Here is a 27,487-nt window from a genome sequence, read left to right on the forward strand (position 1 = left end):
TCACCATTTTTTTTTTTAAGATTTATTTATTTATTTATTTGACAGAGAGAGAGATCACAAGTTGGGCAGAGAGAGAGGAGGAAGCAGGCTCCCTGCTGAGCAGAGAGCCTGATGTGGGACTCGATCCCAGGACTCTGAGATCATGACCTGAGCTGAAGGCAGCGGCTTAACCCACTGAGCCACCCAGGCGTCCCGTAGCTCACCATTTAAAAAAAAAGATTTATTTGAGAGCAAGCAAGAGAAGAGGGCGAGGGGCAGAGGGAGAGAGAGAATCCTGAAGCAGACTCCCTGCTGAGTTCAGGGCCCGATGGAAGTTTCTATCCCAGGACCCCTGGGATGCTGACCTGAGCTGAAACCAAGAGTTGGCCTCCCAGCCCACAGAGCCACCCCAGGCACTCCAGTAATTCACCATTTTTGAGGCTTCTCCCATTGATTCATTTATTCAGTTAACGTGTACTGAGTGTCTCCTATCTGCCCAGGCACTGGGGTTGAAGTGGTGAACAAGGTAGACACCATCCTTGTGCTTGTGAAATCTCAGCCCTCACTGGAGTTAAAGAATGGAACCGATATTATCAGCTTTATAGGTCAGCCACTATTTTTCAAAGAATGAGCTTTCACCTTTGACTTTATGTAGTCATTGAGGGATTGTGATTTGACTCTGTAGAGCGTAGATATCCAAATACCAAGAAGGTTCCGTGGTAATTAGTTTTGAGACTTGTAAGTATAAATAGCCTCATGGTTCACTAATTTGTTGTGGATATTAGCCCACTTTGAGTCTTGAAACTGATAGATGGGGGCTAGCTTTATTGGGGGTATTATATCCCTATTATATCCCTACTGAGCTTTGGATAATTATTTTTCAGAACCAGCAGGCCAAAATAGCACAATTGTACCTACCGTTTGTTGGACTGCTCTTGGAAAATATACAGCGGTTAGCGGGTCGAGATACCTTGTATTCTTGTGCAGCCTTGCCCAATTCTGTAAGTAGTAATGTATTTCCCCGGGCATTTTATTCCCTTTTATTGACTGCGTTTAGAATTGGGATCATATGCTATATGGGCTCTATCTTAAGCATTGCTCTTCATTCCTTGTTTAAAGTTAACACTTTTTTTTCCCCTACAGCAGTGCTTCTGAGCCACCCAGGTGCCCCTGCTTCTCATACTTTAATGTGCATACGAATCACCAGGGGATTTAGTTAAAACACAGACTCTAACTCAGTAGGCCTGTGGTGGAGTTTGAGACTGTGCTTTTCTAACACACTTTTGCCCGCTTCTGGTCCAAGGACCACACTCTGAGTATCAAGGTCCAAGAGAATACCAGGAATCCTTTGCACCCAGTGTTTTAAGATTTACCATTATTTGCCTTCCGATATTCAACTTGGAAATGGAATCAAGGATTTTTCACTTCCGCAGTGCAAGGCACCAGGGGTTAAACTATTCCTTTGCTTCTCCTTTCCTGGGACAGCCTTCTTTTAGTTCTTCAGAGTTGCTTTCCGCTCGGCACAGTTAGTCTGTGCTTTGTTCTCCCTTTAGAATCTTAGTGTTTAAAGGAGCCTCAGATGGTGACCAGTCCCCCATTGGGCAAAATAACATTTTGCCTTTGTAGTAATTAAAACTTTCCTTCTCACATTAGACCTATAAGGTTTTCTTAACCTGCTTGTCCTAGTTTGGCCTTCTTAGAGAGACATGGAACACATCTGTTCCTACCTGCACATGACACCCCTTGCACAAGTGCTTTCTAAATTTTTCTCCAGACCAGATACTTACCTCTACTTCATCTTTTGTCATTCCCAAACCCTTTGACAGCCTTGGTTACGCTCTTCTGGATATGCTCCATTTTACCAGTCAGCCTATTAAAATGTGGTGCACAGAACTGTACCCTTTCTAGTCTGCCCAGAGGGACTGTGAAGTCCTGCCCTGCCCCCACTCCATGTTCTGAATGGCCGAAGATGGCCTTCCCACTTTGAGTTGCCGTGTCATGTTATTGGGTCGCGGGATAGACTGTGTCCTTTACGGCTTCCTTTGGCAATTAGCCCGATCAAATGCCCTAGTCGATTTGTCTGGCCTGCCTTGGGTTCCTGAGAAAGCTGCTGTTAAGCCTTCCTGATGGCTTTATTGCCTATAGCTCCCAGTTACGTACCTCAGCTAAATGTGGGGGCTGCCTTATCTACCTGGGTTTTAGGCTGGTCTTTCTTCCCAAACACAGTTACTCCTGCCTATGCTCACTCCAAAATATTCGACAGTGATCTTTGAAAGTATTTGACTTATCTGTTCTTTCTTCTGGAGCTCAAATTCGTCTAGAGCTTCTGGTCACACCTCTCCTTCAAGCACTGCACCTAGTTCCCAGGGGGATTATTGGGTGGTAGTTGCTGCTTCCGCCAGCCATCTCGGGTTCTATTACTTGGTCAGAGGTCTTGCTTGCAAAGTATCCTAGTGCCCCATCTTTAAAGAGATGTCACTGAAATACCAACAGTGATACCTGATCTAGACTTTCACAGTGAGCTTTGTTTAAAGTTAGGAGACCCTCCCATTCTGTTCATTCCAATGTCTCATGCTCATGTACACATTTGTTGAAATGACAGCTGTGTCACCTTGTGTTACAGGCATCCCGGGATGAGTTTGCCTGTGGCTTCACTTCACCTACAAGTAGAGGGAGTCTGAGCAGTGACAAAGACACTGGTAATTAAGTCCTTTAAAGAGTATACGCTGCATGGCTGTGTAGAAATGCACCCTGTACTTCTCTGTACTTTTTTCTCTGTACTTTTGAAATACTTCATAATAACTATATGTAGCATGAGCTCTTCTAAAGTTTAATTAAATCTGACTCACACTTGCAGCCCCCCCCCTTTTTTTTTTTTGCTTAAGTTTCCTTATCTAAGCTTGTTTAAAATGTAGCTTTGGTATACTGACAAAATAGAGGATAATGAGAACACTGGTTTCTGATCCGATCTCTCCAGTCTTAAGACAAGACGCTTCCCCTTTTTTGGGCCTAAGTTTCCTTACCTATAGAACTCTCTATTGAATTGTGTGGCCTTGGTTTATTACTTCCAGCCTCTTGTTGTTTCATAAGTAATAAAGTATTTCAAGTGGTTAAAAAAAAAAGTCACACTTTGTTAGGCTTCTTATGGTGTTTTGATACAAAATAGAAACTTCATGTTTTCTTTTCTTTTTTTCTTTTCTTTTTAAAGATTTTATTTATTTATTTGACAGAGAGAGAGAGAGATCACAAGGAGGCAGAGAGGCAGGCAGGGGTGGGGGGGAATCAGGTTCCCCGCTAGCAGAGAGCCCAGTATGGGGCTTGATCCCAGGACCCTGAGATCATGACCTGAGCCGAAGGCAGAGGCTTAACCCACTGAGCCACTTGGGTGCCCCGAAACTTCATGTTTTTTTTTTTAATTTTTTTGAAGACTTTATTTATTTGCTTGAGAGAGAGAGAGAATGAGAGAGAGAGAGAGAGCATGAGAGGGGAGAGAGGGTCAGAGGGAGAAGCAGACTCCCTGCCGAGCAGGGATCCTGATGTGGGACTTGATCCCGGGACTGATCATGGCCTGAGCCGAAGGCAGTTGCTCAACCAACGGAGCCACCCAGGCGCCCCCCCCAAAAGTTCATGTTTTAGATGACTAAGATCTATTCCCTAACATCTGTTTCTAAATTAACCCAGTACTTATCTTTTTTAAGATTTTATTTATTTATTTGACAGAGATCACAAGTAGTAGGCAGAGAGGCAGAGAGAGAGAGGAGGAAGCAAGCTCCCCGCTGAGCAGACAGCCCAATGTGGGGCTCAGTCCCAGGACCCTGGGAGCATGACCTGAGCTGAAGGCATAGGCTTTAACCCACTGGGCCACCCAGGCGCCCCAACCTAGTATTTATTTTTAAAAAAAATTTTTTTGACCATTCTTCCTGTTGTTAATGGGGACTTGGCTTTTTTTCCAGCTTATGGGTCTTTTCCAAATGGACATGGAATCAAGAGGGAAGATTCAAGAGGTTCCCTCCTCCCAGAAGGAGCAACAGGATTTCCAGATCAGAGCGGGACTGTTGAAAATGTAAGAACCAAAGTATGTGGGGTAACCCTGGGGATATGTTAGGCTACAGTTGGCTGTCTTTTTATATAAGTAAAAGTCTCTCTACTAGAAAGCATCCCATAATTCTTGGATGTTGCATTGGTCCCTTCCTCTAATGGCAGCTGCTACTTGAATATTTAAAACTGTTTATGGAGGATAAGGCATTCATCCTTAAGAGTTCTAACTTTGAATACGTCCTTTAATCTTCGTATACTGTAACCTGTTCTAGAGAGGGAAGGTTCAAGTATAAAATATCTAATGCACCTTGTCATATAAATCCCTTCTTGGCAGGGTTAATTCAGTCTTCCGTTCTTTTGTGATAGAGTAAATAACCTGGGAGAAAAAAAGTTAGGCCTCCAAATTGATGATCTCGGTGTCACATCATTACTTAATCAGAACATATTCTCTAACATTAAAGTTTGAGTATGTCTGCCTTGAGACAGAGAAACCTCATTTTATTTTATTTTATTTTGTGACAAAGATAGGGCAAGTGGTGGGTGTGGGGGAGCAGCAGAGGGAGAGGGAGAGAAACACCCTTTAAGTCCAATGCGGGGCTCAATCTCACCACCCTGAGATCATGACCTGAGCTGAAGGCAGATGCTTAACCATCTGAGCCACGCAGGTGCCCCCAAGAAATTTCATTTTGACCAATAAAGCCATGTAATGCTGCTGTGTAAGATCACAGACTCATATAAAATTAGGGTTAGAAGGATGTATAAAAATAATAAATTCCAACTCAATTTACAAATGAAAACTGGGGTTGTGACTTAGGACAACCACACAGCTATGGCAGGCCAGACCTGAACCTGGATTTTCTGATTCTAGCAATATTTCTCTTATATCCTGGCATTCTTAGTGTGCTTCAGAATCACCTGGGGGGTTAATAAAAACAGATGGCTGGGCCTCACCTCCAGAGTTTCTAATTCAGTCTGGGATGGGGCCTGCTAATTTGTGTCTCTAAGTTCCCAGATGATGCTGATGCTGCTAATTGGGAAACACCCCTTGAGAACCACTGGAATATACTTCCTTGAGCCTTGGGGTAAATAGTAAATCATTCACAAAGGTACCTATTTTACGGCTTTTAGAATTCTGTCAATAGACATTATCATAGGTAAGGCAGATAAAAGACAAAGAAGCTAAATGACTTAATAATCACACAGCTAGCAAACATTCAGAACCTAGGTGTTGTGCTCTAAGTGAAAGTTCGTTCTTAGTAAATCCTAGTTTAGTAAATGCCTATTTCCAGCTCAGTTTAGCTCAACTGTGAAAGAACTGGTTTTTAATAAGGTAAATTCTTTAGGTTATTAACATTCTATTCATATAAGTCCCCAAATAAGTCAGATCTTGTCATGCTTAACAACTGAGATTTTAACAAAAATCATTAAAAGGAACATCACTAGTTTGTAGAAGCTGTGGTTTTAAAGTATTACTGGATTCTTCTTCATGTAATTATCTTGTCATATGAGCCCTCCTTAAAAATACAGATTTCCTGACCTATGATTTGTAGGTTGGATTTTAATTTATAAACTCTGAAAGATTTAAATGAAAAGAGCTTAAAATGTTTCTGTGCTTCCATATACCTTAGTTAAGTTCCTCCTGCATGTAAAAGCTATTTTTCCTGGAATAGCCACATACGGTAATTTGAATTTTTTACTGCTACTTAAACACAGCTCACGGGAATGAAACAGTGTTCATGGCTGTTATCTTGATGAAGACCCCCAGGTAATTTCTAGTGATACTACTCTGTGCAGTAGCAACAAAGAAAGATTCAGCTCATTTACCTTCCAAGTGTGATAGAAAATTGGATTTGGGCTTAGAATTAGCAGGACCAATGATACAAATAGTTATTGAGTTAAAGGCTATGGGAATCTCTAGTACCAATATTGTTTGACAATAGCCCTTTCTATTACAGACCCGACAGGGTTCTACCAGGAGCAGTGTATCCCAATATAACCGACTGGACCAGTATGAAATCAGAAGCCTCTTAATGTGCTACCTGTATATAGTGAAAATGATTTCCGAAGGTGAGTTACCAGCATATTAAGCATGGTCTCTACTAGACATCCCCCTTCACAGGTTCATGCAACAAATATTTGATCGTCCCCTGTACGTAAAACACGAGCACATTAGAAACAGATCGTTGCAGACTCTGACCTTAAAACTTTCCTCTGTTTCTAACTTAAAATGGGTTTATTGGGATCATCTGGGTTTGATTCTTCACACTATTGTTTTTTTAATTTAAAAATTGATTTCTAAAATGAAACTGTAGTTTCAAAAGTGCTAAACATATTTTTTTCCATGCAGAGCTTGTATCGCATTAAATGACCAAAGTAAACAGAAGGAAATAATAACCAGGAGTCACATTTAATACTTAAGCTTTTATTTGACCCAGGATTTGGAAAACCAAAAGCAAACAAAAAGACAGGAAGTGTTCTCGGAGGGTCGGGAATGCTGCTGTTATCTTCATGGTGCCTGCCTGTGGCACTGTGTGGTGTTACGCTGTTTTTCAGGCTTCATTTTTCCCCCTTTGGTGTACAGTTGTATTATTTATTAGTTTTAACACTTCTTTATATGATAGACTAACCAAAGGGTTTTCATAAACTGCAAGTCCTCTGGAAGTAAAATTAGGTTATCTTATTCCCAAATATCACATTCACTTACACAACTCCCTCCTTTTTCTTCCTTTTCTCAATATTTTTACTAAAAAAAAAAAAAAATGTATGCAGGAATGAAAAACATGAAAGCACCCGGGTTCTGATTATCATAATTATATTTTACTTACTTGCTTTATTTTTAAACATTTCTATATTTAAATATTTTAAACATTTTTATATTCAAGTATTTTTAAATATTTCTATGTTAAATATTTTAAAATATTACTCTAAATCTTTTTTTAAATAATAATGCAGGATATAAAAACATAAAATAATTTGATAGTTAACCATCAAGGACCTCAGAAAAGCTAGATATGAATAATAAATCTTAAGAGTTTATTAATAAAAGTCAAAAAACAACTATAATCTTAAAGTTCTAAGACTAAATAATTTAGAGTAAAAGTCAAAGATTATACTGAGACTATATGATGTACCTCCCTGTTTTGGGAAAGAAATAAAGGGAGATCATTTTTAACCCCAGTGGTATTTCAGTCTGAGAGATAATGGATCAGTTAACAACTACAGCCACAGCTCACTGTTTTTGTCTTCCTGCAAGATGGAGACGTGAGCAACAAGGTGGAAAGTGACTGCTAATGTATATGGGGTTTCCTTTTAGGGTGATGAAAATATTCTAAAATATTTAGATATTCTAAATATCTAATATTCTAAAACTGGGGTGGTGGTTTTACAATTCTTTAAAAATACTATAAACTGCTGTATTGTGCACTATTTAAATGGGGTTTATGGCCCATGAATTCTCTCAATAAATTTGCTTTTTTTTTTAAAAGGCCTAAGTGACACATGAGAAAAAACAAACAAACAAAAATAAGAAAAAAAAGTAGTTGAATACCACCACTGCCCAGGGAAAGTGAGTTGGGGGCAGGGGGAGGAAAAATGGAGGGGGCAGGGAAAGGAGTTGGGGAGATGCACTGCTGACTACTTTCTCCTTATCTCCACTCCAGCAGAGTGCATGTGCACACACATGCACACATGTGTGCACCTGCACACATACACGCCCACTCTCACACCATATACTGTAATTACCAGGGTTAAGCCTCTGGCAGCTTTTTAATGTGATGGATAAGACCATAACTGCTTTGTTTCTTGAGAACTTCATAGTTCTGCTCCTCTTGTAAATGTTGACCTTGCTTGCTGAATTTTTGCTTAGATTTTTCTCTCTTCTGCTCTTGCTTTTTGATTCTTAAAAGCACATTTTTATAACTAGTATACAGTCCATGTCACATCTCCTCTTTATCTTTTGTATGTGTAAAGTCATATTCATTTTATTCTGAAAAATTCTGCTTCTGGATCTTTCTCAGTGGATGTATTCTAGTTACTTTGTCTTGTCTGGTAAATATTTTAGATACTCGGTATGCATTTAAATGTTGAACCCTTAGAAGTCCATACTCTTCAGGTCCTTTCTTGGCTTTATTGGTTCATAAACAGTAGCAACTTAGTTTCAACAAAAAGATGACAGACCTCTACACTTATAATGTGGAAGTGGAGGAATTCCACAGAATGAATTTCCTTTTCTATTTGTGGCTACATTTTATTAATTGGCAATAAGTCACTGTTTCAAAGTCTTAGTCATTTGCCAAACTTTTTTTTTCTTATTGTCTTATTATTTCTGGAGAAATGGAATCAGAGTCAGGGATAATCAGTTACACAGTGAATTGACAGGAAGACTGTCCTCTTGTAAAAGAAGAGCATTTTCCTTGAGAGGATGAGGCAAAGCTACTTTCCCTCTTTTTCTGTCTGTGTCCTGGCTTTTCTCTTTATTGCAGACCCTGAGATGAAACTTTGGGTATCACCGAGAGGCTTATTGGCATCATGCTCCTTATCTGTAGACTCATTAACATTCTTCTTCCCAGTGGATTGTTCAGTGAAAGGTATCGGGTAGCTGCAATCTCTTACGGAAAACCCAATGTTGTACTGAGTTATACCACTCTTCGATTTTTTCCCACTAGATCTTACAGTATAGTCAAAAGGAAATACATTTAAAGAGGGCTTTTCCTTACTCTGTGTAAAAGGGGGAAATGAACTTCCTTTATAATCAGGCATATTTTCCTCTGAAGTTTCAGATACGACTTGAGTAGTGGGGTTGCCTGTGGTAGAAATACTGGAAAGGCTCCAAGAGAAGTCAATCTGAGTTTCACACTTCTGTGTGGTGGTCCTTTGGGTGGAGGTCCTCTGGGTGAAGATCTGTTTCCTTTTCGGCTGGCCAAGCTGGTCTTCGTGGTTTGAAACATCTTGAAATCCTTGCCGCTTTTGAGGACCAACTATCGATGTTAAAGGAAACCCTGCAGGTGACTTCTGATTGGTACTGCTCTCTGTGCCAGGCTTACTGCTATTAGGATAAGGCTGCTCAGGAGAGGTCTCCCGGTCCTCGAAGAGGTCCTGACTATAAAATGGAATCGAAAACTTTGGACTTCGTGGTCGTTCCTTTCGTCCAGTTTTCATCTCTTCAGTATTTGATTGCTTTATCAATCTGACAGGCAGATACACATGAGTTCCTGGGGAGGGCTCCCTGACCGAGAAAACTGGCACAGACCTTTGAGTACAGGGAATGAATACCTCATCATCACTACTAGAAAAAGAAGGGGGCAAATGCTGCAGATTCCGTTTTAGTTCTGCAGAAAGCTTCTGATTTTCTTCCCTTAACCTATTCCTTTCTTCAGTAAGCTGAGCAATAAAGTGAAGATTTTGTTGTTGGATATCGTAAAATTCCTGCTGTAGTGTGTTCCTGTAGCTTTCATTCAGCAAACAGCGTTCACATGTTTTTGCATTTAACTGATCTCGCAAGTTCTGAATGGTGCTACTGAGGACTTTCTGTTGCGCGGTCAGCTCTTTAATTTTGGCTGTGGAGCCCGTCCACCTTCCATCGGCCAGTCGCTCTTTCCTCAAACTGGCTAATTTTGCCTGTAAACGGCGTAGCTCTTTGTCGTGGAGCTCTTTTAGCATTAGCCAGGTTTTTTTAAAATCATCAGATGATACATCACATACACTAAACTGTAATTTTTCTCTTCCTGAGGGTTTCTTACCACCTCCCCTCTCTCCTCCACCCATGTTCCCAGCCTGCATCATGTCTCGCCGATTTGGGGTTTGGAAACGGTGGAGACAGGCCAGCGGCTTAACAGCGCTACCGCCGTTGCCGAGAAAATGGCGGAGGAGCTGCTGACTAGCACTAAGCCGCGGCTGGGATGAGGCCTTTTCCCCTTTTACAGACCTGCGAAGCTGTCTCTGGGCACGAGGCTGGCACCGGGGTGGTTCAGGGATGGGCAGAAAGTTCCGGAGTTTTTGGGTGGGAAGAAGGCACCGGCCTTTTGGTGGGAAGAGAGCCGTTGCGTGGGAGAGAGAGGATGGCGCCCTCACGCTGCTCTCCGACAGGAGGCCGAGAGGCCGGAAACCCAGTGGCTTCTGGGGGATCTGGGCTTCTCCCAGCAGCACGGCAATCAAAAGGCAGGAGTGGGGGAGACCGGAAGTCCCTGCCCGCTTTTTTTTTTTTTTTTAAACAAACTAACGATGCCATTTTTAGCATTTTTATTCTTGAGGGTCAGTGTTTTGGAAAGTATCAATACCCGTGGCTTTTAGAAACAGTTGGAAGTAAAGTCAAAATCCCTGCATTCCTCCCTGTCTCCCCCTCTCCGCCTAGCCAACATTGCCTAGTCTTCCATCCTTATCTTGCCCAGGTTGTAGCTGGGTTGGCAGTTTTGTCATTTACCACTCTTGCGATGCCTATGACATTTTTACATTTAAGAGCTATGAGCGCCAAGAGCTATATCTGAGTAGCATAAAAAGGGAACGGAGGGGGCACCTGTCTGACTCAGGGGGTAGAGCATGCAACAGGATCTCGCAATTGAGTTCTAGCGCACTCTGGGCGTAGAGAGTACTTAAAAATAAAAATCTTTTAAAAAGTAAATGAAAAATGAATGGAGAGTTAAATGGCAGCAGTATTTTTTCTTTTTAATCTCGGTAAATTACTGTGTTGGAGTAAAGAAGCGGGTCAAAAGAGAAGTATACATGATAGATTTAAGGGACTTTTATATCTGGGATAGTTAGATACATGCGCCTGGACATACGGTTAGAAGATAAGCAGGCATGTTTGTAAGAGTGTATTTGAGCAAAAATTGATTAGAGTCAGGTAGCATCCAATCTAGCAGACAAAGTAGTCTTGAGGTGCTGTACAAAATGAAAGACTTCTAGAGGTAGAAGGGAGCTGGAGCAAGGAAGTTTATGCAGGGAAAGTTTATGCAGGGAAAGTGGGTTTGTTATTGCAAAGTCACTTTTGTCTAGGGGATGCCAGGGCTCTGTCAGGCAGATTACCTTAGTAGTGCCCATCAGATGATTCCTAATTGACTGGTTTACAATTCCATTCCTGGGCGAGTGGGAACTGTAATTGTCTAGGTTTGGTGGTGGGAGGCTTAGCATAAGCAACTCCATTTTCATTCAGCCTGTTGTTTTGTTTTTAACTGTGTGTGTGTGTGTGTGTGTGTGTGTGTGTGTATCTATTTGCATAATATCAAGACTTCAGAGTTTATGGGGTGCCTGGGTGGCTCAGTGGGTTAAAGCCTCTGCTTTCAGCTCAAGTCATGATCCCAGAGTCCTGGGATCGAGCCCTGCATCAGGTTCTCTGCTCAACGGGGAGCCTGCTTCCTCCTCTCCCTCTGCCTGCTTCTCTGCCTACTTGTGATCTCCGTCTGTCAAATAAATAAATAAAATCTTTAAAAAAAAAAAAAAAGACTTCAGAGTTTATAATACAAAGGCAAAGGGTAAAAAAAAAATCTCTTCTTCTCAAGTTTAAAGTTCTCAAACTTTTTGGTTCACAGAGCCCTTAGAGTAGCAGGCAAAGGTGCTTGACCCTCCTTTCGGAAAAATACTCCTAAGCACGCGGCATTATGCAAAATTTCAGGAAGTTCATTGAAAACAGTCCTTTTTCCCTTCCTCTGTCTTCAGGGATGATATGAAGATTAGTATCAGCCATCCAAAAGAATATTTACAAACTAAATAAAAATAATCATTAAATAATTACAGATAAAGTGATATATCTGGAATTAATTCACACAAATACAATGTGTGCCTTGAACAATGAGCTGGGAGAGGAGGACATCGATCAAAGAACCGGCTGGGAACTGACGGTTGTTGAAGCTTGGTTATTGATACTTTGGGGGCACTGTGCTATTTACTGTGCTTATTTCAAGATCTGCCACTTTGTTTATTCCATTTTCAGATACTCTCTTAACTTACTGGAATAAAGTCTCTCCTCAGGAGCTCATAAACATTCTCATCCTTCTCGAGTAAGTTATACTAATTTATTTTCATCAATTTTCTCCTTGTTTGGGGGTTAAAATATTACCTGTTTTTCCCCCAACAGCTTATTTACTGATAACATAGGAAATAGTCAACTGTTTTGGTAGCATCAAGGCCAGCACACAGGTTCTTCATACAGATGGGACAAAACATGGAGATGGAATACTTATGATAGCAGCAAAATTAGCTAATAATAGACCATCGTTCATCCCAGCAGCAGTCTTTCTGTGATCTAGAAAACTAGAAGTGGCATCAGCTGTCCAAAAGCATTCATTTGGAGCCGATGCTGGCTTAATGGAGCAGCTTCAATGACTGGAATTTAGAATTTGTACTCCTCTGTAGAGCTGAGTAATTCTACCAGCATCAGAAATGTGCATATATATATATTTTTCACATGTATATATGCATATATATATGTATTCTTCTCCATTCCAAGGCAGTTGGGGAAAAATCGAGTGTTGTTTGGGAAGTTGGGAAGGCGGTGTTGGGAAGTTGTCCTAGATTGTTTGCTGAGCTATCTGTGTTTGGGAAGTTGGGAAGGTGGAGTTGGGAAGTTGTCCTAGATTGTTTGCTGAGCTATCTGCATATCCTTATGGAAAGCTAATAGAAAAATTAAAATGAAATCTGAGGAATTTTTAGATAAATAACACCCAGGGGCTCCTGGCAGGCTCAGTCGGTAGAGCATGCAACTCTTGATCTCAGGGACATGAGTTCAAGACCCATGTTAGGTGCAAAGCTTGCTTTAAAAATAAATAAAGAGCATGCATAAATATGATGTTTATGTGTGCATGTCTTTCAAAACAAAAGTCTTTCAAAGTTTTGCAGGAAACATCAGCAAACAAAACGGAGGTTGCAATTTTAAAAAACTATATCAAAATGTTTACTAATGAAAATATATGATGTTGGGGGTTTGCTTCAAAAAAAAATATAGGAGGTAGGGAGAATGGAGGGTGAGCAGGACACCTGTTCAGAGTAGAGAATGAACAAGAATGGCCCTGTGCCGATTACTGTTGAAGCAGGTGGGTGCTGAGTACATGGGAATTTAGTATGCTCCCCTCCCAACTTCTGGATGTGTTTGAGATTTTTGAATAATAGAAGGTGTATTTAATGCCATTTTAAAAATATAGCAATTGCTCTAATTTTTAGGGCCTAAGAAACTTTTTCTTTAGGTATTAATGGCTAAAACTAGAGATCTTTGCTATGAAACATTATAGAGCACGACGTAGAATCATTATTTGCATTGACAAACTTTTTAAATGTCGTTAGAATTGTAGGTGAAGAAATATGGAGCGTTTTGTTGCTAATGTAGTTGTAGCAAATAAACCTAGAAAGATATAATATGGCAAACCCACAAGTAGTTATGTGTATGTATCTGTATACCAAAACATATTGTTGTAATATGGTTTAAATGGGCCATTCTTTGGAACACATGAGTTTTTGAATATTGCTCGTTAAAATGCAAAGCGTGGCAATATCTCGCTAATGTGCTGTTGTTTTTCTTCCTAGAGTGTGTTTGTTCCACTTCAGATACATGGGGAAAAGAAACATAGCCAGGTAATTCCCACTACAATTTCCACTTTTTTTTCCCTTCTCTTCCAACAGATGGCAGTCTTGATCGTGCCCTGTAAAAACCTAGATTCTTCATTTTGCGAGTTACCTGGGCTTCATTTAACATGTCTCAGCTCAAACTGTAAATTAAACTAGTGTGAATGGATGTATTTTTAAGTTTTCCAAAGGGTAGAAGTTAGCCTGCTACGCGGAGTTTCTGTTCTAATCCAAGAACAGACACTTGTCTTTTCTGAAAGAGGTGAGAAAAGGCTTAGATCCCGGGGAAGGCAGCAAATCATAAAGTGGGAACAACTGTAAGGTCTGTACTTTTACCAACAACCTGTCAATATTGACTTCAGTTGCTAAGGTAAATAGAAGTCTGCAACAGCAGCTGGGACATGCATTCTCTGTGAGCTATTCTCTTCTTTTTGCCGCCTAAGTCTTGATGAAGTAAATACTTTAGGACACGTTTGAGGGACCCTAAGAAAAAGATCACTTATTTCAATGAGATCTATTTTTAGAGGGTAGAGTTAAGGAGCTCAGATAGAGTCCTTTTTATAAAAGTGAAATTCCATGGCACTTCCAAGAACTAAACAGACAATTTGGATGGAGTTCATGGCTGAGTGTCAGGAACATCCTAATAATGGGTAATTCCGGTGACGATTTCCACTCTCTTTCCCTGTGGCTTGGAGCCAGCTTGGTAACTACCACTGTGAGCCTTCACCTCTGTGATTCTGCTGGCTCTCCCACTCTGTTTACTAGAGGATAAACAAACTCTTTTTTTTTCCTGGGTTCCCGTATGACCCAGCTGTAATTTTTTTTTTTTTTAATGGGATCTTAAAACTGAAGGAAAACAAAAGTTGGCATATCCTAGTAACAGACATGTGTGATCGAGGTTTGAGGCCAGGCCAGAAACAGATTAGATTGGCATTCCTTCGTGCACATCTAACCCCAGAAATTCTCCCCACCTCATTTCCACTCTGAGTACCCCTCGGACTATTTTCTGTGACTCCTGCCCTTCCTTGCCTTTTGAGAAAAGACCAAGCCTTACAGAGTGTTGGCCACTTGATTCTGATTTTTTAAGGAGGAAAGGAAGAAGCTTTTTCTAAATTCCTTAGTTATATTCTCATAGCAGAGGCTCTTTTAAATATCCACTAAAACTTCATACAATTTCCAGTGCTGCCTCGTTCAAGCTGAGTAATAGTAGATAGAATATTGAACACAGTGTACTGTTTATGTGGAAACCTCATCTTTTGTTTTGATTTTATTTATTTATTTATTTATTTAAATAACATTGAGGGGTGCCTTCGTGGCTCAGTTGCTGAAGCATCTGCCTTCAGCTCAGGTCATGATTCCAAGGTCCTGGGATCGAGCCCTGTGTAGGCTGTCTGCCCAGCAGGAAGTCAGCTTCTCCCTCTCCCATACCCCCTGCTTGTGTTCCCTCTCTTGCTGTCCCTCTCTCTCTGTCAAATAAATAAAATCTTTTTAAAGATTAAAAAAATATCATGGAGCTATAGTATTAGAGTACTCCATTTCCTAACTTTAAAATATTTTTAGGATACATGATGCCTGGCTGTCCAAGCACTTTGGAATAGACCGAAAATCGCAGACCATGCCAGCTCTTCGAAACAGATCAGGAGTGATGCAGGCCCGACTTCAGCATCTTAGCAGCCTGGAAAGTTCATTTACACTTAATCACAGTAAGTGAAAATGTGGGTAGGCTACCCATTCGAAACATACACATAATGCTATGGAACCTTGAAGGAATTCTAGCTTAAATCACCAGTACAATCGGAAATGACCACACATCTATGGATGTATTTATGTATCTCTGTGTTTATGTATAGTCCTTTTGTCATCCAGGAACACCTAATAAACTATGTGTGGATTTTCCAGTGATTTTTAGGTAACCATGGTTTTTCTCTTAGTTCGGTATTAAAGAAACTGATTTTCCCCCCACTGAGTTGCTATTCTCATCATATTATTTTACACTGGCTAGCCTTCATTCCTACTGTTAAACTTCAGTGCAAACAATGGCATCTTCATATAATAGTATCTATAATATTTGTTCAGTATATATAATATCTGTTCATTCAATGATTTTAAGGGCTTACCCCTGCTGAGCTGAATGCAGAAGTGAGAGAATTGCAAATACTATTTTGACAAAGGCATATTGCACATGTGTTGAAATATTGACAAGGAGAACAGGGCAAGGAGAGAAATGTTGACCAGGCAGGGAAGGCTGGAGGGTTCTATAAGTGGAAGTGATCCTCTGAAAAGCAAATATTAATAAAAAGTCAAAGAGAAATCTTTCATTTCCATATAGTCCCCTGGAGGTTGCCGAAAAGGAAGCCAGCCAAACTAGCTTTGTCATGAGGACTAATAATAAAAACAAATGTCTTGGGTAGATGGACCCTGAGCTAATAATAGACTCAAGACCTTTAAAAAAAATGCAAGTTTTATGGACTTCGGCTTTGCTGTTGTCCCTTGTAAAAATATAAGGGACCTGCTGCCTTCGGTCGGCCCAGGTGCTTTGTTTTTCTTCTAATCTAGAAACAAGTCCCCTAACATTGGCATGATTAGAAACATCTGGCGGGTAGGGGAGCACCACCATAGGTGACGTCGCCAGCTGTCTGCAATTTCTCATTTTTGTTCCCTAGTCACATCATCTGAGTTCATCCCTGAGATCTTGTCTCCAAAGAAGCGGAGACACCTAATTACGTGTTGCAGGGCTGTTGATAACAGAGCTGAAGTAAGAATGAGTGGCATTGATTAGCCAGGACCATATTTGATTAAGGAATAAATAAATACAGCGAAGCTCATTAGGTCTGCGGATACTGAGAGCCCCCTTTCTTCTTGCTTGTCTCTCGCTGAGTCTTGCGGGGGAGGCGAATAATCATTCAAAACAGTCACGTGATTCTCTGCGTTGGTCTGTGTTAACTTATTTTTCTGTAATCTTAGGCTCCGCAACAACTGAAGCAGACATTTTCCATCAGGCACTTCTCGAAGGCAACACTGCTACTGAAGTTTCCCTAACGGTGCTGGATACCATCTCGTTTTTCACCCAGTGCTTCAAGGTAAAAATGGGAAGTCACACTTCAGGTGGTGTCCTAAAGAAAACATTGTACACAAATTAATTAGAGGAAGCACAGAGTAGTAAAAAAGCCCCAAATGAACAGTCTGGAAACTTGGATGACAGACTTCGTTTGGCTACTGTGTGACCTTGGGGATTCACGGAGACTCCCTTGCCACATCCACGAAGGGAGGGGTTTGGACTCATTTGCCCTCAAGCTTCCTGCTACCTCTGAACTTCTGTTGTTTGATTTTTGTGTGTATGTTTAAAGCCCTTTTCTGTCACACTTTTATAAATATATCCAGTCATGTTTAGCTCGAATTAGGATTGAACTGGTTTGCTCAGATACCCATGGTGATGAGGCGTTTTGTCAGGCTTGACAATGCCAAGGCAGGCTGACTAGCTTCCCTGGCCAGATGTTCAGTGCTTTTTCTCAGATCTTTGCTTCTCCACACAAATGAGCACTGTGAGGATTTTTTTTTTTAAGATTTTATTTATTTGTTTGAGAGAGAGAATGAGAAAGAGAGGGAGAGCATGAGAGGGGGCAGGGTCAGGGAGAGAAGCACACTCCCCACTGAGCAGGGAGCCCGGTTCGGGACTCGATCTTGGGACTCCAGGATCATGACCTGAGCCAAAGGCAGTTCCTTAACCAACTGAGCCACCCAGGTGCCCCTTTTTCGTGAGGATTTTAAAAAGAAGAAGGTAAAAACCATGATCTTGCAAGGTTGTCGAGGGAGTAAGATGAGATAATAGGAGAGTGCTCTGAAGAGTAAAAATGACGTAACTGTCCCATAATGTAATATTAGCAGGAGAACTCAAAAGTAGAAAATTGTGCTTGCTTCCCCGTGAGTTAAAATCAGTCATTTTCTCCCCTCTTCTCTGTGTAATGCAGTTAATTGCTTTGGCCCTCCAGGTTTACTTTTTTTGAGAGAGAGAGAGAGACAGAGAATAGAGGAGGGGACAGAGGGAGGGGAAGAGAGAGAATCTTAAGCAGACTCCACGCCTAGGAGGGAGCCGGTGTGGGGCTCGACCTCACAGCCCTGAGATCATGACCTGAGCCAAAGCAGATGTTTCCCCAACCGCGCCACCCAAGCACCCCCAAAATGTATTTTTTTTAAATGTTTTGTAGAGTCAACTGTTAAATAACGATGGCCACAACCCACTAATGAAAAAAGTATTTGATATCCATCTGGCATTCCTTAAAAATGGACAGTCCGAAGCGTCGCTGAAACATGTTTTTGCCTCCCTGCGAGCCTTCATCAGTAAGGTAAGGACAGCTTTCGAGCTGCTTGTGGGTCTCCCTCCATGGCAGGCAGGAAAGAGGGCACTGCGGGGCCCTGGAGTGACGTCCTCGAACCTCAGTCCACGAAGCTATGAAGTAGGGCCTTTGTAAGTACAGATGTAGAACAGCAGCACACACAAAGACGGCCCAACAAGAACCCCGTAAAGTCTGAACATGCTTTCTATTTCACATCGCCATTCCTTCCCCTTTTCCACAGGCTCCTAGGAAAAGTCTCATTTTCAGATGACCAGCTTTGCCGGGTTTTTTTCTAGTTTGCTTCTTCTCCAAGTATTCTCATGCCGAGGTTATAGAACTTAATCCACGTGCTCCTGTATGAGCCCCTGGCAAGCAGAGACCAGGTTGTCTAACCCCGGGGTCTCCTATCATAGCCTGCGAACAGTAGGCACTCAGTACGAGTTCAGGCGAATGATTTCTGCCTTTCAAAGCTAATTGTGTCTGCAGGCTCCAAATGTTCAGGCTGCTTACCTCATCTCGACGCAAACCTCAGCCCAGGCTCTTAGGAATAAATTGGATTCAAACAGATGGCCAAAATTTATTCCTCCTGGTCTGTTTTTGATGGCTTTTAAATGTAATAAAGGGCATCATAAGCCAGGATGGAGTTGCAGTTATGGAAAGCTACAGTCAAGGCCTCTACGCAAGGATGAAACTCCAACAAGACAAAGAAATTCAATTAATTGATTTGTGTAGTGGAATAGCTGGGCCTGGAGAACTTTTTTGTCATCACTATTTGTCTGCTGGCTTATTGCATTTACTCGATACAGAACTGGGGTGGAGTTGAAGGTTGTTTCTTAATGGCCACTTCTTAATATAATTTTTTGATTTTTTTTAAATTAAGATTTTATTTATTTATTGGAGAAAGAGAGCACGAGCAGAGGGGCAGAGGGAGAGGCAAACACCCCGTTGAGTAGGGAGCCCGATGCAGGGCTCAATCCCAGGACCCCAGGATTATGACCTGAGCCAAAGGCAGACGCTTAACCAACTGAACCACCCAGGCACTCCAATATAATTTTTTTAAAAGATTATTTATTTATTTGAGAGAGGGAAAAGCAGAACAAGCAAGAGAGAACACAAGTGTGGGGAGGGGCAGAGGAAGCAGGAGAAGCAGGCTCCCGACTGAGCAAGGAGCCCTATGTGGGACTTGATCCCAGGAGAGCCAAAGGTGGGCAGTTAACCCACTGAGCCACCCAGGCATCCCTCCTTAATATAATTTTTGAATAAAGAAGTATTTGGAGAACTGAATTCAATACAAGCATGTTATAAGCAACTAAGGGAAAGAAATTCAGAAATAATTCACCAACCAAACAGTTTTCAAGTAGGAACGTCCTGGTGTTAGACACTGTGTCAGGGATACAGTCCAAGGGTTTATTGTACAGTAGAGGGAAATATACACGCGTATATGCACGCATATCCAACAATACCACTAGAATAAAACAAGTCTATACAGGGAAATGAGTGTGGGGAGGAGGAGGGAAAATGTCCAAATTTAGCAAAAGTTTCTCCATTGCAGTAGAGATAGAACTTAGTATGGACTGAGCGAGAGATGAAACTGAAGAGGTCAGGGGGACCAGATGGTTATGTAATTATCTTAGGAGTTGGACTTCATCTTTTAGCCCCCAGGGAGCATGGAACCAACACAATTAGATTTGTATTAAAAGCAGATTGGTGCAGGCGAGGAAAACTCTCTCAAAAGTAGTGTGGAAGGTAGATTGGTGGCAATAATAAAGGCAGGAAAAAGACTTACTATAATAAGTTAGGTAAGAGATGATAAAAGTTAATGAGTTCTGTTTTGTGGACCTGTTGAATTTAAGGTGCCTTTAGGATATCCAGTTAGAGCAGTTAGGATTAGCTGTTGGATATATAGATCTTTGCTCTAGAGAGAGATTTGGGTTAGAAAACTAGATTTGGAGTCATCCATCCATCCATCCACCCACCCATCCATCCATCCATCCATGCATCCATCTATCCATCCACCATCTATTCATCTAGCCAGCCAGCCATCCACCCAGCCACCCATCCATCCATCCACGCACCCATCCATCCATCCATCCACCATCTATCCATCCACCCACCCATCCATCCACTCACCCACCCATCCATCTATCCATCTACCCACCCATCCATCCATCCATCCATCCATCCACCGTCCATCTATCCATCCACCGTCCATCCATCCATCATCCATCCATCCATCCATCCACCCACCCATCCACCCATCCATCCATCCATCCTGTATTTATTGAACACCGCTTCTCTATCTGGCACTGTACTAGGTACTAGAGATACAGTGCTGGGGATACAAAAGAAACATAGTCTCTGCCCTCGCTAAGCTTCTAGTCTAGTGGGGTTGGGGGAAAGAAAATAAATGAGTAAATAAAATAGTAATTATAAGTTTTGGGAAGGAACCAAGGTGCTAAGATAGAGAATAATGATTTGTAAGAGATACCTTACCTTATTTTATTTTTTTTTATAGAGCGCACGTGCATGTACAAGCAGGGTGGGGGTGGGGAGGGCAGAGGAAGAGGGAGAGAGAAAATCTTAAGCAGACTGTATGCCCAGTGTGGAGCCAGACATGAGCCTCGATCTCACAACCCTGAGATCATGCCCTAAGCCCAAATCAAGAGTTTGACCGACTGAGCCACCTAGGTGCTCCACAGATATCTTACTTAAATAGGCTTATCCCTTTAAAAATGAGACCTGAAATATGAAAAAGGGTCAACTGTTTGAAAAGCCCAAGGAAGAACACTCTAGGGAGAAGGGCATGCATATGCAAAGGCCCAGATTTGGGAAAAAACTGAAAATTCTGGGAACTGAAAGGCCCAGTTTAACTGGAGCATAGTGAACTAGGGAGATCATCAGCATATGAGTGGTAATTGAAGCCATGGGAGTGGTTTTATTTCCCCTGGAGAGTATGTAGAGGGAGAACAAACAACAACAAAAAAAAGGTCAAGAGCAATACAGTCAAGAAAAACAACATAGAAAGGGCTAGAAAAGAAATCTGTGGAGATGAGAGGGGAGCAGCAATCACAGAAGTGGGAAGAAAGGTAAAAAAGAGGGATATCATGGAAGCCAAAGGAGAAAAAAGTTTTAGCAGTATTAGGAGGTATGGAGTGGTGTAATAAGAATGGGGAAAGGGAGTCCATGGGGATTGACAATAAGGTCATTGATGATTTTGGCCATTGTCCCCTCAGAGAAGTATGGTGGAGGTAGAGGCTAAGTGTGGCGGATTAACTACACTATTCCCATGCCCTTCCTCACACCTTTGTTTTCATACTAGAGTATCTTGCCCAGCAAGATTTAGTCTCATCTGGTGGGACTGCTGATGAGAGTTCCCAGTTGCCAATCAGAAAGCATTCATTAAACATTCATTATCTGCACAGCATTTGTATTTGGTGTTGAGGTGATAAAAGGAGTAGATTCCTGGGGCGCCTGACTGGCTTCGTCAGTGGAGCATGTGACTCTTGATCTTGAGGTCAAGAGTTTGAGCCCCACACTAGGTGTAGAGGTTACTTTAAAGAAGGGGGGGGGCGCAGTTCCTGTAACGTGGGTTTAAACTTAAGATTCCCAAGGAATGATTTTGAAAGGGTGGCCCTCTAGCTTCACACTTCCTAAAAAACTCCATTGTGTACCCTTGAAGGAACTTACCACTTGCTTGCCTCGCCATGGAGGCATGGGAGATTGTAACCAGCCTGTTATATGGACAGTTGATCTTCCACAAAGCAGTATGAATACATTTTCAGAGTAACAGCCGCTTGGCAATTTGGAAGATTTGCATCACTTTTGCACTCTCTTTCTAATGCCAAACTACAGTTTACTCGACACTATTTATGAGTAGAAGATGCATGCGCGTCTGCTTCTTAAAAGATCAACTTTACTTGATGGATAGATTCCCACTATAATTTTCTCAGCGTTTGGGAGTTCAGACTATAAGCAACTGTTCAAATACAGTTTAAACATAAAGTGAAAGTGTAAGCAATGCAGATGGTCCTTCCTGTTTTCAAAGCCCAAACTGGCACCCATCAATCATTCATCATCTCAGCCATTCATTAATTTAATACCTGTTATCAACAACCTACTCATCTTTTCCAGAGCATCATGAGCTCCTCTTGGATCTGTTGTGTTTATAATCAGTGTCGCACATTTTTGTAGTGACCTGTGTATGGACTTGAATTCTCCTGTTATTTTTTTTTTTAATTTTATTTATTTGCTTGAGAGAGAGAGAGTATGAGCAGGGGTGGTAGGGGGAGGCAGAGGGAGAGGGGGAAGCACAAGTCCAATGCAGGGCTTGATCCCACAACCCCGGGATCATGACCCGAGCCAAAGGCAGACGCTTAACCAACTGAGCCATCCAGGTGCACCAGCAGCCAATACAGTTTTGAGCGAGAATATAATAGGCATGTGATAATGGATTGATTTTTGTGATTGGGTTTTCAAATACTTACTTATGTTTTTCCTGTTCTTTAGTTCCCTTCAGCCTTTTTCAAAGGAAGGGTGAACATGTGTGCTGCGTTTTGCTATGAGGTTTTAAAGTGCTGCACCTCAAAGATTAGCTCAACCAGGAACGAAGCATCTGCACTTTTGTACCTTCTGATGAGAAACAACTTTGAGTATACCAAAAGGAAAACCTTTTTGAGGACACATCTGCAGGTCTGTGAAAATCAAAGCTCCCGTTCTTTCTTTTTCTTTTTCTTTCTTTCTTTCTTTTTTTTTTTTTTTAAGACTTCATTTATTTGAGAGAGAAAGAAAGTTGGAGCTTGAAGTTGGGGGGTGGGGAGTGAGGGGCAGAGGGAGAGGGAGGAGCAGGGAGCCCAACGTGGGGCTCCATCCCAGGACCCTGGGATCATGACCAGAGCCAAAGGCAGACGCTTAATTGACTGAGCCACCCAGGCAGCCCACTCCTGTTCTTTCCTCTGTTCAGTCTTTAGCCTCTAAAAAAGTATCAAGTATCAATACCTTCAGATACTCGGTCCGATACAATAGCCCTTAGCCACATAGGGCCAGTTAGCGCTTGAAACTCGGCTAGGCCAAACTGAGATGTGTTGTAAATACACAATACACATTGGCTTTTGAAGACCAAGTACAAAAAAGTAAACTATCTCAATTATTTTATATTGACTGTACATTGAAGTGATATTTTGGACAGAGTTGAGTTAAGTGAAATTTATTAAATTTCACCTGTGTCTTTTTAGTTTTTGTTGTGGCTATGGGACAATTTAAAATTGCCTTTGGGGCTCACATCCTATTTCTGTTGGACAGCCCTGCTCTAGAGCGCAGAGGTCAAGAGCACAGGCTCTAGTTCAGGCTCCAGGAGTACCACTTACCATGTGACCTTGAGTAGCTTCCATAGTCTTAACGCCTCAGCTTCTTCACATGCAAACTAGGGGCAAATATCTGTGCCTACGTCATCAGGGTTTCGTGAGGATTAAAAGAAATGATTAACTACCAGACAAAATCTTTGTTAGATGGCACAGCTGGTTAGACAACTGGCTGTTACCGTAACAAGTAATTTAGCTTGTTTTTTCATGTTCCAGCATGCCTAGTTAGTGAAAACTGAGAGACGACTCCAGGTTTGTGGCAAGCCCAAACTTTGCAATCAGACCTACCTGGGTTTAGTTTCTTTAAAGGTTTTATTTATTTATTGCGGGGTGGAGAGAGAAAGCCCGAGCAGGGGGAGGGGCAGAGGGAGAAGCAGACTCCCCGCTGAGCAGGGAGCAGGACATGGGCCTCAGTCCCAGGACCCCAGGAGCATGACCTGAGCCAAAGGCCGATGCTTCACTGACTGAGCCACCCAGGCGCCGCCACCCCCAACCCCTCACACCTGGTTTAAATCCCAGTTCAGCTACGTACTTACTGTGTGGCCCTAGGCAAGGGACTCAATTTGTCTTCAACTCTCTGCCTCATCTGTAAAACGAGGCAGGTGTGGTTCACCCTGCAGGGTTACTGTGAGGGTCTAACAGAAAGTGTGTGTAGTGCCGGGCACCATGCCTAGCATGTGTGTAAGGGACACTTAGCGTGTGGTAGTTGTCATTGTCTACATTTCTTTTGCTTGTTGGATGAAACTGCTCTCAGCCAAACCACAGATGGGCCTTCTTGACTCACTAGGCATCTTTGCCCTCTGGGAGATCCTTGGTCGTATTTCCGACTTCTTCCCTGCCACAGTCTGTTCCATTGGAGTTGTTTGTTGGAGTCTGGGTTAGAAATGGGAAAGGAGGGGCACCTGGGTGGCTTAGTCATTAAACGTCTGCCTTCAGATCAGGTCATGATCCCGGAGTCCTGGCATCAGGCCCCCATGTCAGGCTCCCTGCTCAGTAGGAAGCCTGCTTCTCCCTCTCCCACTCCCTCTGCTTGTGTTCCCTCTCTCATAGTGTCTCTCTCTGTCAAATAAATAAAATCTTAAAAAAAAAAAAAAGAAATGGGGAAGCAACCATCTGCAGCTTTCTAGAAACATCATTGGGAATGGGAAAATCTGATAGGGGTAGACGCTTTCTATAAAATCTGCTACATAGTTACTTTGGGATATGAGGGCCAGCATTACCTGTTGGGGCTTTTGCTATTTGCTTTTATGAGGCGCCATTTAAAGACTGCCTTCCCTAAAAAACACTTGCACAGTAAACATGCCCGTATGCCTGAAATTCCCCACTAAGGTCTGTTCTTCAGGGTCAGAGCATCCGTTCTCTCAAGTCATTTATTGAAATATAAACGCATTAATAAATGTGAAGACTTCAAACCATCTCCGGCCCATAGTAAGTGCTCAAAAAAGGGCTAACTGGTCTTGTGATTAGGCTCTCTTTCACTCTCATAACCACGCTATCAGGCAGGTATTGTTATCCTCCCCATATGACTAATGAGAACAGTGAGGCACAGGAGGGTGAAATAACTTTCCCCAAGCCATACAATGAATAATCAATAAAGCCAAAAGCTGAATGTAAGGCAGTTTGACTCTAGAGCCTGTGCTTGCAGCTCCCACCAAACCCTGCTTCCCGCAAGTGGGGATAAAGCCCCCGGCCATCAGCACCAGAGTGTGAATCACGTAGGCGATCATCCAAGGGAACCTGAGTTTCAGACCATCCCCTAAGGCCTTTATGTGTCCTGCCATCAGAACTGGAGAGAGCAGAGTCAGAAACCAGGAAGGGAGCTGAGGGGCCGCCACTGTGAGTCCAGCACCCTGAAATCGACTAGCGAAAGGCACTGATAAACTACCCAAGAAAAATGTCATCTATTTCCAGCTTTGCCATGGCAATGACCTAGCCGGCAGAGTCGAAGCAGAGATCTCACCACCGTTGTCTCAGATCATGATCTTGCAAACCGTTTTAGATCTAACTGTGCTAAGAGTTGTGAACAGTCATTCGCATCTAACCAAGAAAAGGCTAAATAAACTTTGCCCTTGGGACAAGTTGCTCTTCCTCTAGAAGAATTCAAACCCCTCACATATGAAGAAAACAGATTACGATGGAATGGTGTAGCATTTTTATTTCTTTTTCTTTTTTTAAAAAGATTTTATTTATTTGACAGAGAGAGACACAACGAGAGAGGGAACACAAGCAGGGGGAGAGGGAGAGGGAGAAGCAGGCTCTCCGAAGAGCAGGGAGCCCGATGCGGGTCTCGATCCCAGGACTCCGGGATCATGACCTGAGCCGAAGGCAGACGCCTATCCAACTGAGCCACCCAAGCACCCCTTTTCTTTTTCTTTTTACAAGATTTTTTTTTATTTAAAAGATTTTATTTGACTGAGAGCGTGAGAATACAAGTGGGGGGCGGGGGGGAAGCAGGAGCCCGATGTGGGGCTCAATCCCAGAAGCCTGGGATCCTGACTTGAGCCGAAGGCAGATGCTTAACCGACTGAGCCACCAGGGCACCCAGTGAGGCAATTTTAAAAAAGAACATTTCATACGTGTGCTTAGGGGCTTCCACAATGATGGAAATCAGCAGCATTTGTTCAAAAGATATTCGAAAAACCATGTGTGCTTCTTCCCACAGATCATAATCGCCGTGAGCCAGCTGATAGCCGATGTCGCGCTAAGCGGAGGGTCGCGATTTCAGGAGTCTCTATTCATTATTAATAATTTTGCCAACAGTGACAGACCTATGAAGGTATGTTCTCACTCCAAGGAGTAAACTAGAACCACCTTCTGAGTCAGAAAAGTTCATACTGCTCTAGTTACGCTCTCATGGGATTCACAACTCTTGATAGTGTCGAGTGTATAAGACATGGGCTTTGCCTTGTGTGGCCCCATCTCTCCGGCGCCCAGAACACGGCCTGGTACATGGAGCATCTTCAAAATCATCTGGCTGGCTGGAGAAATTACTATACTTTGTTACGTGTAGTTATTTTAGCTAGTAGAATTGGAATTTTTTTCTGAGCTTGATTTCTAAACTTGCTTCTTTTTTTTTTTAATTTTATTTATTTATTTGACAGAGAGAGAGATCACAAGTAGGCAGAGAGGCAGGCAGAGAGAGAGGGGGAAGCAGGCTCCCCGCTGAGCAGAGAGCCTGATGTGGGGCTCCATCCCAGGATCCTGAGATCATGACCTGAGCTGAAGGCAGAGGCTTAAGCCACTGAGCCACCCGGGCGCCCTAAACTCGCTTCTTTTTTTTTTGAGAGTTATTATCATCTATGATTTTGATTACTGGTGCACTGGGTTTCAGGAATCCTCTATTCACTGATTATGGCTTGCCCTAGGTACATAGGCAAACCCTAGCCTAACCCTGTTCTTCTTACATACCAGGTGGCTGAGGCAAAGCCCAAGACCCTGACCACCATCCCTCTTTCTTACCCGTATGTGCTCAACCTACAACATTGTTAAAAATACATTTGTCTTGTTGCACAGAGAACAGGTCCTGATCTTCAGTGATGCATGTGTTCAAGGGAAGAAGAATCTTTTGCCAGTAGAAGGCTTTCTCTCCCAGAGGGATCATCCCCATTCTTGGGAAAGGTCATCCTCCAGGATAATTTAACAATATTGTGTTTAAAAAAAAAAAAAGGAAGGAAAAAAAAAACTCCCAGTCACAGCATACTTGATGTTTGGGACATGTAGAATCTATGTACCAAAGAAAAAAAATTATTCCCATAAGAATGTTTCTTAGACTGAAAAAAAAAACCAAAAACAAAACAGTGCCAGTGCTTCTCAGGCTGGGAAAGTTTGCTTTTCAGCCAGTTTTACTGGTTCCCTGAGAGATCAGTGTATGCTCCAACTAATCCCACGAGCATGGAAACAATTTTTGTCATTAAGGATCTTCTACCCTGAAATTTATTTTTGTTGGTCATTACCATTCTTAATTCTATGTTATATAAAAATTGGATTAGCATCTTTTTCAAAGTGAACAAGGTCCACTGTGGCTGACCTTGATAAGAACTCTTTGTCATGACTCATTTCTTAGTTTTATTCTCGTAGGGCTGTCATCACCAATAAGGTCATCAAGGTATGCCTTTACCCCAGTAAATGAAATTGCTTCTGGGGTTTAAGAAGGAACTTTAATGTGAAACTAAGGATGTACTGTATGTTGGCTAATTGAATTTAAATAAAAGTTAAAAAAAAAGAAGGAAC

General features: G+C 42.1%; 1 protein-coding gene across 2 annotated transcripts in view; it reads left to right on the forward strand.

Moving 5' to 3' along the window:
• DOCK11 (dedicator of cytokinesis 11) overlaps nt 1–27,487 on the forward strand; it is a 188,584-nt gene that overhangs the window by 120,965 nt on the left and 40,132 nt on the right. For both annotated transcript variants that reach the window (XM_059158508.1, XM_059158509.1), the window contains 11 exons: nt 864–980; nt 2,603–2,678; nt 3,933–4,042; nt 5,973–6,084; nt 11,942–12,008; nt 13,528–13,575; nt 15,127–15,269; nt 16,531–16,646; nt 17,772–17,909; nt 22,407–22,589; nt 25,920–26,033. In XM_059158508.1, coding sequence (XP_059014491.1) covers nt 864–980; nt 2,603–2,678; nt 3,933–4,042; nt 5,973–6,084; nt 11,942–12,008; nt 13,528–13,575; nt 15,127–15,269; nt 16,531–16,646; nt 17,772–17,909; nt 22,407–22,589; nt 25,920–26,033 — 1,224 coding nt within the window. The remainder of the gene's footprint in view (nt 1–863; nt 981–2,602; nt 2,679–3,932; nt 4,043–5,972; nt 6,085–11,941; nt 12,009–13,527; nt 13,576–15,126; nt 15,270–16,530; nt 16,647–17,771; nt 17,910–22,406; nt 22,590–25,919; nt 26,034–27,487) is intronic.

This window comes from Mustela lutreola, chromosome X (genome assembly GCF_030435805.1).
Source record: "Mustela lutreola isolate mMusLut2 chromosome X, mMusLut2.pri, whole genome shotgun sequence".
Classification (NCBI taxonomy): domain Eukaryota; kingdom Metazoa; phylum Chordata; class Mammalia; order Carnivora; family Mustelidae; genus Mustela; species Mustela lutreola.